This window comes from Periplaneta americana, chromosome 14, assembly GCF_040183065.1.
Source record: "Periplaneta americana isolate PAMFEO1 chromosome 14, P.americana_PAMFEO1_priV1, whole genome shotgun sequence".
Classification (NCBI taxonomy): domain Eukaryota; kingdom Metazoa; phylum Arthropoda; class Insecta; order Blattodea; family Blattidae; genus Periplaneta; species Periplaneta americana.
The window spans coordinates 75,932,939-75,946,494 of record NC_091130.1 but is presented as its reverse complement, the minus strand read 5'-3'; the positions used below and the strand labels follow the sequence as shown (position 1 = coordinate 75,946,494).

At 35.6% G+C, this 13,556-nt stretch overlaps 1 protein-coding gene across 1 annotated transcript in view; it reads left to right on the top strand.

Annotated features, from left to right (window-relative positions):
* Positions 1-12,122, top strand: part of LOC138713465 (trypsin-1-like) — a 34,237-nt gene extending 22,115 nt beyond the window's left edge. Inside the window, exons 5-7 of the mRNA XM_069845590.1 lie at positions 1,958-2,071; positions 7,554-7,697; positions 11,052-12,122. Coding sequence (XP_069701691.1) covers positions 1,958-2,071; positions 7,554-7,697; positions 11,052-11,210 — 417 coding nt within the window. The 3' untranslated portion in view covers positions 11,211-12,122. The remainder of the gene's footprint in view (positions 1-1,957; positions 2,072-7,553; positions 7,698-11,051) is intronic.
* The last annotated feature ends 1,434 nt before the right edge of the window (positions 12,123-13,556 follow it).

The window sequence follows — 13,556 nt, the reverse complement described above, 5'->3', positions numbered from 1 at the left end:
ATGTGAGGGCGGCAATGAACCTTCGGGTTCCTTAAAAGCCATTTGTAAGTAAGTAAGTAAGTAAGGAATTACTCTATGTTAAAATTTATCTTCCCATATTATACAGTATTAATCTGGTCATCAATATACAATAACGTAATTATTGTTGTGAACTTCTACTCTGATTGCACTAAGATTTTTTATTCAGTTATTCGAATGCTCCATTCATGTAAACACTGAAGACTACAAGAGAAAAATACACTAAGGGACAAAAAAAAACCGGACACTTCTATATTTGCTTGTATTTTATTGCCAATTATTTCAAAATGAAAAAAAAAACATTTAAACAAAATAATGTTTCATTTAGCACCTTATACGATAACATTTGAAAAAAAAATAAAAATCTCTGATGAGAAAATTTACAAAAAATTACAAAGGGCGTATAACTATGGCATCGTTTGGTCTAACTGTTTTTTCATTTTATGGTGCCTTAAACATTAAAAACTCTTTTTAGTAACGGGTATTACCCCCTCTGGCTTGAATAACTGCATCCATACGTCTTGGCATGCTCTCAATTTGGTTAGCAATGTCTTCTTGAGGAATAAGTTCCCATTCTTCGCCAAGTGCTCGCCTCAACTCTTGTAACGATTCTGGTCTCGGTCGTCTATTCTTAACACGCCGTCCCAGCATGTCCCACACGTGTTCAATTGGATTCATGTCTGGACTCCTTGCTGGCCATGGAAGAACATGGATTCCCACTTCTTGGAGATAATCTCCGACCGCATGGGCAATATGCGGCCGTGCATTATCATGCATTAAAACAAAATTATCGCCTACAAATTGGCCAAATGGCACAACATGATCAGCCAAACATTCATTTATATACCTATCAGCTGTTAGTCTTCCATTTTCAACAAAAACCAACTCTGTACGAGTATTCGTACACACTCCTGCCCAAACCATCACTCCACCATCTCCATACGGCACATTTTCGGAAATGCAACACTGTGAAAATCGTTCTCCCCTCCTTCTCCAAACTCTTTCACGTCCATCAGGTGTGCACAGATTGAAACGGGACTCATCGGTGAACAGAACACAGCTCCACTGTCCATTTCTCCAATCCCTGTGATAATTTGCAAAACGCAGTCGTTTAACTCGATGCATCCTAAGAAGTCTGGGACCAGTTGCAGGTCTACTTGATATCAGTCCACTTGCTTTCAACCTCCTTCTAACTGTTTTGGCCGAAATTGGGCGTCCATGCATGTTAACAAATTGCTGGGCTACACTAGTAGCTGGCAGGTTGCGCTCCCTAAGAACTCTCAACACCATATACCTGTCTTCATTTGGATTTGTAGCTCTCGGACGACCCGAACCTGGTCTTCTGGTATATTCTAGGGTCTCTCTATACCGTTTTATGGTATCATGGGTTGTGCTTCTAGCCATATTCATAACATTTGCAATGTAACGTACACTGCGTCCATCATCGTAAAGGGCTACAGCTCGAGCCACATCTTCAGGTCGCATCTTGTTTTAAGACAAATGTTACAACCCCACTTAAACTCAGAAAATGTAAAAATAAAGAAATAACGAATGATAACGATAATGAAGCACAAAATGGTTGAGACAAAATTGTTATAGCTGAGACTCCGAAAGCAAAATTGGAATATTTGGTTGTAATGGCTTGTTTATAAAACAAAAGACAATCAACAATGTATACACGTCTCCATAACAACAGATGGCTACCATAATATTGTATAAGAAGATAACGTTTTGCAAAATACCATCAAATATTAAAGTGTCCGGTTTTTTTTTTGTCCCTGAGTGTATTTATTTTTAATTTTATTTTTATACTCATGTCCCTTGGTTGCTACTTTCGTGAAGAATTATATGGTTTAGAAAAATAAGGCATGTAATATTAATGTATAATGACTGTGCAGTTCAAATGCATTTTAATTTTTTCCGTTTTCCCAAATTTCAGCTCGTCAGGTCATTGACTTTTGACGAAAATATCAAACACATATCCCTCCCAGAGCAGATGAAGCCTATAGTTGAGGACCTGCCAGCCACTCTTATCGGATGGGGTTACAACTACGTAAGTACCAGGTCATATTAGAGTTAGGTATCTCCAGGATAAGTGGAACTATTTCTTTACTATGGAGTGACTGTCTCTACATAAGAGTACACGATCAGGATACAAACGAAATACACCTAGGAGTAAATGATAGATATCCAGAATAGTGACAGAACGAAACATAAACATTAAAAACTTACGACTTTTTGTAACACAGTCTGTTATTGAAACAAATATGGAAAAGATAGAGAGACAAATGGGGAAAAAAGTAAAGTAAATGGGAAGAAAAAATGAAACATCGAACTCGGGAAAACACTGGGCAATGGAGGAATAGATAGCACTAAATCAAAATGATGATAAATTAAACATCTTAAATACAGGGTGATTTACGAGGATTTACCTTCCTTTACGGGGATTATTTCTGAAGACATTTTGAGCAAAAACGTCGTATAAACATAGTTCCTATTCTCAATATTTTCGGAGTTACACAATTTAAAGTTGTTTGTAAAATGAGTTGTTTCTTTAGTTTGAAGGTAAAAGAATAATACAAATAGAGAATGAACCATTCAGAAGTATCATTTCTTTAATTGGCAAGTATAATGAAGCTAAAATGTGCTGTGAACTCCTTAGTTGCTTCGTACAGACATCTTTTTTCTATTTTTAACTAGAAGATTACATTATTCTTACGCACTTATCACAACAATTATTACAAATGACACCACTTTCACCGACATAATTATTTGCAGTTCAATTTTGTATCCTAATTTACAATCTTGGAGAGTTTACAGCACATTTTAAAAAATGTCGCCGACCGCTTGAGCACACTTGGCCGCACGCTTGTGAACGGCACTCGTCACGCTACGTAACTGCATACGGCTATCTTTGATTTCCGCAGGACCCATGTTTATATGACTTTTTTTACTCAGATGTCTTCGGAAATAAGCTCCGTAAAGGACGGTAAATCCTCGTGAATTACCCTGTATAAAACAAAGTAGACAATGGAAAATCAGGGGCAAATGAAAAACGAAGTCAGAAAAGGAAGAAAAATAATAAATAAACAAAAGAAATGCCGAGTAAATAAAATACAATAATATGAGTAAATTAAAAGTGATTCAACTGAACAAAGAAAAAGCGATGGTGCAGTTATGTTTGGGGAATTGGGAAAGAAAGGATGCCCAAATTAATACAAAAATGGCACTCTGAGGGAAGAAAATGACGAGAACGACCAACGACTGTTTTGACTGCACAGTGCACAAAATTCATTGGAGAGATTCGGCACCAAATAACAAGATATACAAGATAGGATAGCATGGAGAAATATGGACTAGTTATGTAATGCGATTACTATGCATTTCCCCGCACCTTCTGTGGGCATCAGTTCTGAGATCCGTGGTGAAAAAAAATTGACAGAAATTTTAATTCTTAATGTAACAACACTGTGAGCTACAGCCGAATGCTAATATTGTTAGTAGTTAGGCCATGAACCAATGTCTCTTGTGTGACCTCGCTCAATTAAGTCACCTTTACTCTCTACGGGTATGAGGACGCTGAAATTGCGTATAAAATTAGCCGTGCAGAGAGAACTCCCTCAGTAATATCTCGGCATCGAAAGCAGCTACACATCTATTGGACTATTCATTTGATTTTTAATCACGAGTTATGCAATATTAAAGTGATAATAGACATGTATGATACACTTTGAGTTAACAACAGTGCAAAATTTTGTTGTGAGCTGGGACTAATTTCGTAATGTCACTTCATATGGAGTGAAAATAAATTGCATGCCTTTCACTAATTACTTCTCTTATCATAGACCCAAACTCTCCATCTAGAAACAGATCCAAAAATAAAACATTCAAACAAACACAACTGTAGTTTCATTCCCGAAACCGGGTGACGTATTCTACGTGCCGGTGTATCCCTGATAAAGCACAGAATATTTAGTGCATTATTGTATTGTAAATTTTGTATTTTATAGTGTAGGACTACTTGAATATTTTGTATTGTTTGGTTAGAGGGAAACAATAGCAATGAAAAAGTTTTCACAATAATAAAATTAATAAATAAAGAAGAATAAAGAAACTAAGTAAAGAATGGTAAAGAAGTTGAGGAGAAATAAGAATGGAACAAAAAGAAGACAAAGAACAGGAAAACAAGAAAGAAAGGAAGAACTGTTGACAAAAAAGTATGGAAGTATAGAAGAGGAAAAAGGAAACAATAAATATAAAAAATGAGATAAACATGAAAATAGGAAGGAGGGAAAAGAAGATGAAGCAGAGATAGAGAATTAAGGAAGGGTGGTGAGAAAAATCTATAGGTGACATAAACAAGCAAAAGAAAGAGAAAGTAAGGTAAAGATAACGAAATATGTAGAAAAAATAATGAACTACCGTAAGAAAGGAGGAAGAGAAAAGAAAATTAATAGGAAGAATAGAACAAAATAAAGAAAAATAGGCCTAAATTAATGAAAAGTTGAAGGCTGAAGACCAAATCAGGAAAATAAGAGCAGGGTAAAATAAAAGTATGAAAGGGAAAATGTAGGAAGGAAGAAGAAAATAAAAAGATAAAAAATAATAAAGCGAAGGAAAAGAATAACAAGTTAGGACAAAACAGAAATTAAACACAAATTAAATTTAAAAAGAATAAAGGAGAAAGTGGCGGTTCGTGCCTAAATGACAGGGCTTCACTATTTTTATGATATTACATAGTTTTCCAACAATTTAAACAATATCTCATTTCTGAAAATTAAAAAAATACTAAAGTTCTTTAAAGTAGATAATAATTATTGCGTCAAAATGATGATGATGATGATGATGATGATGATGATGATGATGAATTATCTTTGACAGAACATAGCGATTTTTCCTTACCTTATCATTCTGTCTTTCAATAATCTACCTGAAACTTGAGCTAAGCTTTTGCCTAATTTCTGTTCTTGTAAGGGCTCACAAATCTAAGCAAGCATTCTTATGAGCAATAGATTCCTCATGCTTCTTAATTTCTGTGTCAAATGGCTTAAATCTGACACACCAGTGCATGTCCAGCTCGTATCTTTACCCCTAGCAAATAGCAGGCACGCGAAACAAAATAATTCACAACCGCAAATCCATTGGTTTCTTTCTTTTTTTTTTTACATTGAAACCCCTGCAAAATGTCTTACCTTGGCTTGTTTGTGCTTGCTTTAAATCGAGTTAAGGCTGATTCACAATAAACCGGGAACGGAAACGAAAACGAGAACAAAAACGGAAATATTGTTAAATTAAATGTGAGCATTCGCAATTAACTTTCACGTTCACATTCCCGGGCTCCAGCAAGCTTCTCGTTGATTGTGAATGCTCACATTTAAATACATTTCAACAATATTTCCGTTTTTGTTCTCGTTTTCTCTTCCGTTCTCGGTTTATTGTGAATCAGCCTTTAAAGGTAACAGCCTTCCAAGCTTCTTTATTTTACACTTATCTTTCAAAATTAAAACTGAAAAATGTGTTTGTAAAAGATACTGAATTCTATTCATTTTCTTTGGAAATGAACACTGGTCACAGTCACAGATAAATATATTAATACTAAAACACCAAGAAAGACTAAATGGACATTTAAAGGATTGCAAGAAACTATTAATAAATACAGGAATCAATAACACACAAGTACACGTGCTAAAAACGTGATCTCGGCTACAGATTGGAGCTAATTTCCGGTTTGCATCACGAAATTTTCGCGTGTTGGTTGTCTCACGATCACGTGACTATAGCTGCGCTGGTCCAAACACCAGCGCAACCACACTTTTGCCATGAAGCATTTCTCCTTGCCTCTCGCCCCGCACGCAAGTCAAGAAGCTGGCTCGGCGAGGTTAACAGGAGAAATTGAACCTCGGAAGTTTACAAGCATGTATTCGATCTCTGCGGTTCATTGGTTTTCATATGAGAAAAGTAGGCTACATCGGAGCCGGAAGAAAACTTATTAAAGATGAGCAAGAAACAAAGAATGATAAACTTACAAATGGCTTTTAAGGAACCTGGAGGTTCATTTCCGCCCTCACATAAGCCCGTCTTCGGTTCCTATCCTGAGCAAGATTAATTCAGTCTCTACCATCATATCCGACGTCCCTTAAATCAATTTTAATATTATAGTGCACATTATAAATACATTTATTTAAACAATTAAATTGTTTTTCCTGGCGGTCCTCAAAACCATTGAACGCATAGGACGCACCGCCACTGAGGAGAGATAAAGGGACAAAACAAATAAATTGAGAAGAGAAATTGTAGAAGGCAGAGAGACAAACGGTGAAATAATCAAAACAATTTCAAAGAAAAATCAGTGAAAAAAAAGAGGAAGGAAACGACAGAAGGCTACACAATTATTACAAGCAAAACAGGATTTGATCTGATTTTGATGTAAACAGCGATTAAGTAATAATGTGAATTCGAAACATTCTTAGGGAAAAGAGTTTTGTCTGTTAATCAAGATACTTTAGAAGGAAGCCATATGCGTCATGTCAACCAGTTACGAAGTTCTACCATTTGTTTGTGCAAAATCAATATAGACCTACAGTAGAGCGTTTCGTTTAGGCACAGTGAAAACATAAACGAAGTGCAGGTAATGTGTGGGGAGAGGACGAGCCGGACGATAAACACGAGGAATGCACAAAGTTTTAGTTACGACATTTATGGCGGAGCATTAAGTGAAATTGTATTTTCCAAAAACACACAAAACAAAAGAAGACAAATTGCATAACGTTATCATAGAGTCTATACAAATTTTAACAAAAAGAAATTGTAACGTTGAAATAATTCAATATAACAAGTCAAATTTGCTATTTATATGATGTTGCTTTGAAGCAGCATTGTTTGCGGACATGAATTTCATTCTCTGTATGACTAACATATCACCGTCTTCTGGGGCTGACTTAACAAAACTACAGTACATTGGTCTGAAGTTCTGAAGTGAAACACTAAACATAATTATTCCTTCTCAAAGTTTTGATTCAGGTATACCCTGAAAAGGGATCTTTAGAAAATAGTGTTGTCACTTCAGACCAATATACTGTAGTTTTGTTAATGCGGCCACAGAAGACGATGATATTAGGTTAGTCATACAGAAAATGAAATTCATGACCGTAAAAAGTGCTACTTGAAAGCAACATCATGTAAGTATCAAAATTTGATTTCTTATATTGAATTATTTCAACGTTACAATTGCTTGTTTGTTAAAATGTGTATGATAAAGTTATGCAATTTGTGTTCTTTTGTTTTGTGTGTTTTTGGAAAATATAATTTCAATTAATGCTCCACCATAAATATTGTAACTAAAACCTTGTGCACCCCTCGTGTCATCGTATGGCTCGTCTTCCTCCCACACGTTACTTGCACTTTGTTTATATGTTTTCACTGTGCCTAAACGAGACGCTCTCCTGTATTTAAAAATAATAGAGAAACAGATGGTATATTAATAAATTTGCCACGAATACGACAAAGATAACGGTAACAACTCAATGTCATTGCAGACAGGGGGCGAGACCATGGACATCCTGCAGGAGGTGCAGCTCAATGTGTACAGCGACGAGGAGTGCCGCTCGCTCCACGCGCACAAGATACACGACAGCAACGTGTGCGCCGGCGTGCCTAACGGCGGGAAGGGCCAGTGCACAGTAAGTATTTTTTGCAAGGCTTTGGTTTTCGAGGGACGGACAGTCCAGGGACAGATCATTGTACTGGTTTTACCTTGGCCCATTATGTGTCCTCGTCCTACGTTACATGTGATGATTGCCCGAGTCTGAAAAGTAGTACACCATTCGTGAATCCGATGCTGACAGGTGGGCTATCCTGACTCAGCCCAGACAGAGTCAGGTAACATTCTCAAACGAATACTTAGTAAGTCCCAGTGCATGGAGCCCAAATTACTTCCTATATCAGCATAGGACACACTTAAGGTACTACCCATTAATCCACTCGTTTAGGCGACTGAAGAATTTTCTACCATTCGCCATGAAAAAAATTTTAGTGCAAACACTCGTGATGCCCCACTTCGATTTCTGTGATATTCTGCTTACTGACCTAAGCGTTACTTCGGCGCAGAGACTACAACGTGTTCATAATATGTGCGTCCGTTTCGTCTGCAATATTCGCCGGGCTGATCACGTAACACCATCCCTCGAAATTTTTCCTGGCTCCGTCTAGAAGATCGCAGGAAAATCCACTGTCTTTTCCTTCTCTTTCACATATTGCATTTCTCCACTCCTGCCTATCTTGCATCTCGTTTTCAAAATTTTTCCACCCATCATAACCTAGACACACGATCACAACACTCCTCAATATTATCCATTCCCTCCCACCGAACATCCTCATATTCACCTTCTTTCACTGTGGCTGTTCCTCGGCTTTGGAATTCCCTACCGAGTAATGTCAGGGACTGTCAGACATCAAACCAATTTAAGAATAGGCTAACGAAATATTTTTGTAACAATTCTTGTTAACAATAATAGCTGTTTCAGGTTTCTCAATGTTTAATGGTTATATATATCATAGATTAATATCTAAATTATTTCATTATTATTATTATTATTATTATTATTATTATTATTATTATTATAAGTATTTCTTACCAATGTTTATTATTGTCACACTAACATTACTTATCCAACTTTCATTATTTACTTTCATGTTGTTTATGGTCTAGATATTAATGTAATAACTATGTAAGCAATTGTATTCAATTAGAATTACAGTCTGGCTGGGAGGAAGAGAAGGCCTACTGGCCTTAGCTCTGCCAGATTAAATAAATATTATTATTATTATTATTATTATTATTATTATTATTATTATTATAACTATTTCTTACCAATGTTTATTATTGTCACACTAACATTACTTATCCAACTTTCATTATTTACTTTCATGTTGTTTATGGTTTAGATATTAATGTAATAACTACGATTGCATTCAATTAGAATTAGAGTCTGGCTGGGCGGAAGAGAAGGCCTACTGGCCTTAGCTCTGCCAGATTAAATAAATATTTTATTATTATTATTATTATTATTATTATTATTATTATTATTATTATTATTATTATTATCACCCCAAGACTTCACCCTAGTCTCTTTTTAACTTTTGCAGATCATAGATAAAACATCAATAGGCTAAGTTTTATTTTAAATGTTATGTTTATGTCAATAAAAACATTCAATTTACCTCAACATATTTCCTGAAAGATATTACTTAATAAAAACAAAAATTGTAAATAAATATGTAACTTATATTTATTTATTTCGCAGTCACGTATAGCCTACAATTTGCACTGTCACCCCCTCAGTATTGTCTTGTTCATGGGTGGGCAACTCGTGCTCTCAAAGTGTCAACACAATCTCAGTGCAGGTAGAACGGACTCTCTACTAGCTATACTGTCTGTGTGCGGTTCTTTCAAGACACAAGTTCGAACGCGTCTGCAGTAAGTGGCGGCTCGTTTTAAGTGAAAAACAATATAATTCCCTGATCATTTCCCTTTAGTTACGAGTCGAAAGAGAATTTTTTTTTATTAAGAAGAGAGGTAAAGCTTGTATTATGTTCTATTACACTTTCTTACGCATGACTTTTATGTTACAAATATACAGTGAAGGTTTTAGTAAAGAAATACTGTCTGCATCTGCTTTAGAACAGCTAAAGGTAAAAATGAGCTATCAACAAGGTGAGACTGATATCAAATATCGTTAGCACGTTGTGCGTGCGAGTTACAGAATTGCACGACATATGATCGACTAGCTAAGAGCATTTGTGGACAAATTTGAACTGTGGCAGTATCATGTAGAACATAGACAACTTCACTTTCTTTGAATATGAACTATCTTGAAGAGTGATAAGAAAATATTCTTATCAAATATAAGATCGTACTTCAAGACCTACAGCAGAATTCACTGATAAGTTTGGAGAAACAGTGACAATTGACAATGAATTGAGATGTTTCTGAAATCCTTTTGGCTTACAGCAGATAGAAAATCCTGAAAATGTATAGCTTGAATTGATAAATCTACAGAACAACACGCCACTCAGATTCCAGCAAAATCAGTAATCGAACTGTTCGTAATGTTGCCTAAGTCAGAATTTCCAAATATACTCTTTGCTTCCAATACTGTATGTGCTTGGGGCAGAGTTTAGTAGCTACAAGAAAAAAGGTAAAAGCTCTCAAAGTAAAGAAAGAGCTCAGAAGTAAGCTTATTTCATCTACGGTGACATGTAAAAAATACTTCCTTGAATATGTTGTTGTTTGCGAATACAGACTATTACCTTTCTGAGAACAGAGGAATACTCTTTAATGAATAAAGAATTCTATCGTTCTACGTTTCAAATAATACATATAATGAGAAATATTAACAAATATTGCAATAATAAATAAGTGTTGCAGCTATATTTGTTGTATCTTGAAGAGGTTGTATTTAGTTTGTGTTTCCAGTACTAAACTAATTTACAAAGCTAGAATATAATATAATTTTGTTACGTGTTTAGGTACATTCTGTCTAAAATTACTATAATTATTGTACCATGCGTCATTCTGAAATTCAAATCATGGAGTAGATATCACGATCACCTGCATGAGCCGCCAGAGCGCACCGTGGCTTTTGCAGCGAAACAACAAACAACTTGTAACTGCTGCGGCTGCCTCCGTCTGTCTTTCTCTCTTTCAAGGTTTTTAGCACTTTGGGAGCACGAGTTGCCCATCCATGGTCTTGTTATTGCACGTGCAAAGTGCATTGCGCAGTGCAGTGCACTCTGTGAAGCACTGCCTTAAACGATCGATCATTTTCCTCGAGAACATTACAACGACGTCAATGGCTGAGACAGAATCATATGACCTTAAACTACGTACCCAATTTCTTGCAGTGTTGTACCCAATTTCTTGCAGTGTTATATCATAGTAATACCTTTCCACTGGCTTAACATCAAAGATATTCGATCGGTAGAAGATGTTCCTCAATACGTAATCTATTACATACCCTATTATTTTGTTTTAGAATGATTCTGGCGGCCCACTTATTGTGAACGGTACTCAGGTGGGAATTGTGTCGTGGTCCCTGAAGCCCTGTGCGGAAGGCCCCAAGCCTGGTGTCTTCACAGAGGTCTCTTATTATGCGGACTGGATCACCAAAATGACCGACGGAACGTGTACATAGGGTATGGTCAACGGAGCTTAAGTTACAAACAGAAATCGTCTGCAATTAATATGGGAGGGAAATGGAAGATAATGCAAGACTGTAAAAATTATTTTATGCTCGACCATGCCGAAATTAGTAATTATACACCTGGTAGTAGCCCTTTAATGCACCTCATTAAAGTACAACTATTCATTATAGTTCAATTGTTCAGCCAATGAGAAATCACCATTGTACCATTATAAAACCGCAAGTATCGATTATTCTCGGATATGAAATCGAAAGACAACTAGCGAAACGTCACGGAGGCTGGAAATCCAATACTGTCGCAGAAGGTTATGTTCTGTTACTATAATAATTAGCGTTAATTGCAAATAATATTCAAATAAATTCAATTTGTCATCTCGTTTTTCAATTCTAAATCAATTTCCAGGTTACATCAAGATTAATGTTCATGTTATTCTCTAGATTATATCAAGGTCAATGACATTCGTTCCTCCGAAAAAAAAAATCAATATTTTCGCGTCTGCGCACATCTCACAATTTAGAAGGTCAGTTCCGCTCCTCACTTAGATAACCATAACATGAATACTTATGAATAATTTCAAGTTAGAAATATGGTCGAGCATAAAAAGTCGTATGAAACTTGCCTATAATGGTAATTAAGACGCTCGTATGAAAATTATGTAACTCGCTTGCGCTCGTTTCATAAACAAACATACAGGCGTCTTAATTACTACCATTATAGGCTTGTTGCATAATGCACTATAACTTAATTCTACTTCTTGTATTAAAAATGCTTAACTTGCGGTAAAATTTACGTGACTTGATGTATATGTCGTTAGATACTTGAATGGATTGAAAACATTAAGTTAAATCCGTAATGTAAACCTAAGAGGAAATACGAAAAATAGATTTTAAATTTACATTGTACGAAGTGTAGAGCATGATTTTGCCAAACTTGATGGACAATCAATACTTAAGTCTACAATCCAAGTAAAATAAAGGGTTTCAAGCCAGATCTGACTATCCCACAACCATAAAAATCAAGTTTCTTACCTTAATCTACTTTGTGGTAAGCATGGATAACAGTTTCCTCAACTAAGTGGTAGGCGTTATTATACATTTAACCCTTCTATAATGATGCCAGCAGACCCACCTACCGCAATCACCTCGTGCGCTTTATCGTCTCAAATCCTCCTTGTTATTGCTCAGTGACAGCTTGTATACAGAGTGATTCACGAGGAAAATGTTATGTTTTATTTATCGACGCTCGCAACTGCAGAGGTTATATCAGCGTCGCCGGATGTGCCGGAATTTTGTCCCGCAGGAGTTCTTTTACATGCCAGTAAATCTACTGACATGAGCCTGTCGCATTTAAGCACACTTAAATGCCATCGACCTGGCCCGGGATCGAACCCGCAACCTTGGGCATAGAAGGCCAGCGCTGTACCAACTCGCCATCCAGGTCGACTTCACGAGGATTTTCGGTCCTATTTCGGAGCTTATTTCCGAAGACATTGTGAGCAAAAAAATGTCATATAATCATTTGTCCTAATCTTAATATTTTCAGAATTACACTAATTTGAAGTTATTTGTAAAATACCATTATTCTTGAGATTTAAGAGTAAAAGAATATTACAGACAAAGAATGAACTATTCAGGAGTATCATTTCTTTCATTTGCTAATATTCTGAAGCTTGAAATGTGTTTTAAATTCCATAGTTGGTTGGTACAGAATTTTCTTTTTTTTCGATTTTTAACTATAAAATCATATTTTCTTGCGCATTTATCGTAACAATTGTTACAAATCATGCCACTCTTGTAAATTCTTTAAGACTGTACATTAGAATGCATAATTAAACTGTAAAAATCAAGTTCCTAAAGTCCTACGATTTCTAATAATTTTTGTGGTAAGTGCGTAAGAATGATGTAATTTTTAGTTAAAAATTGAACAACAAAATCTATATAACGCAATTAACAACACGTTTTAGCTTCAGAACACTAGCCGATTACAGAAATGATACTTCTGAATAGTTCATTCTCTATTTGTAATATATTTTTACCTTTAAAACTAAAGGAAAAAGGTATTTTACTAACAACTTCAAATTATTGTAACTCTGAAAATATTGAGGTTAGGACACATGTTTATACGACATTTAGTGCTCAGAATGTCTTTGGAAATAAGCTCCGTAAGGGACGGTAAAAACTTGTGAGTCAGCCTGTGTAAAACAATACTAACACATTTCCATCCTTAATGAAAACAGAACTAGTTTATTTATTATAAACAATTAGGATTAAAACTCAAATTTATGCAAACAAGAAAGTGTTTTAAAGCTCACTACAATTTGTAACATAATATTTATC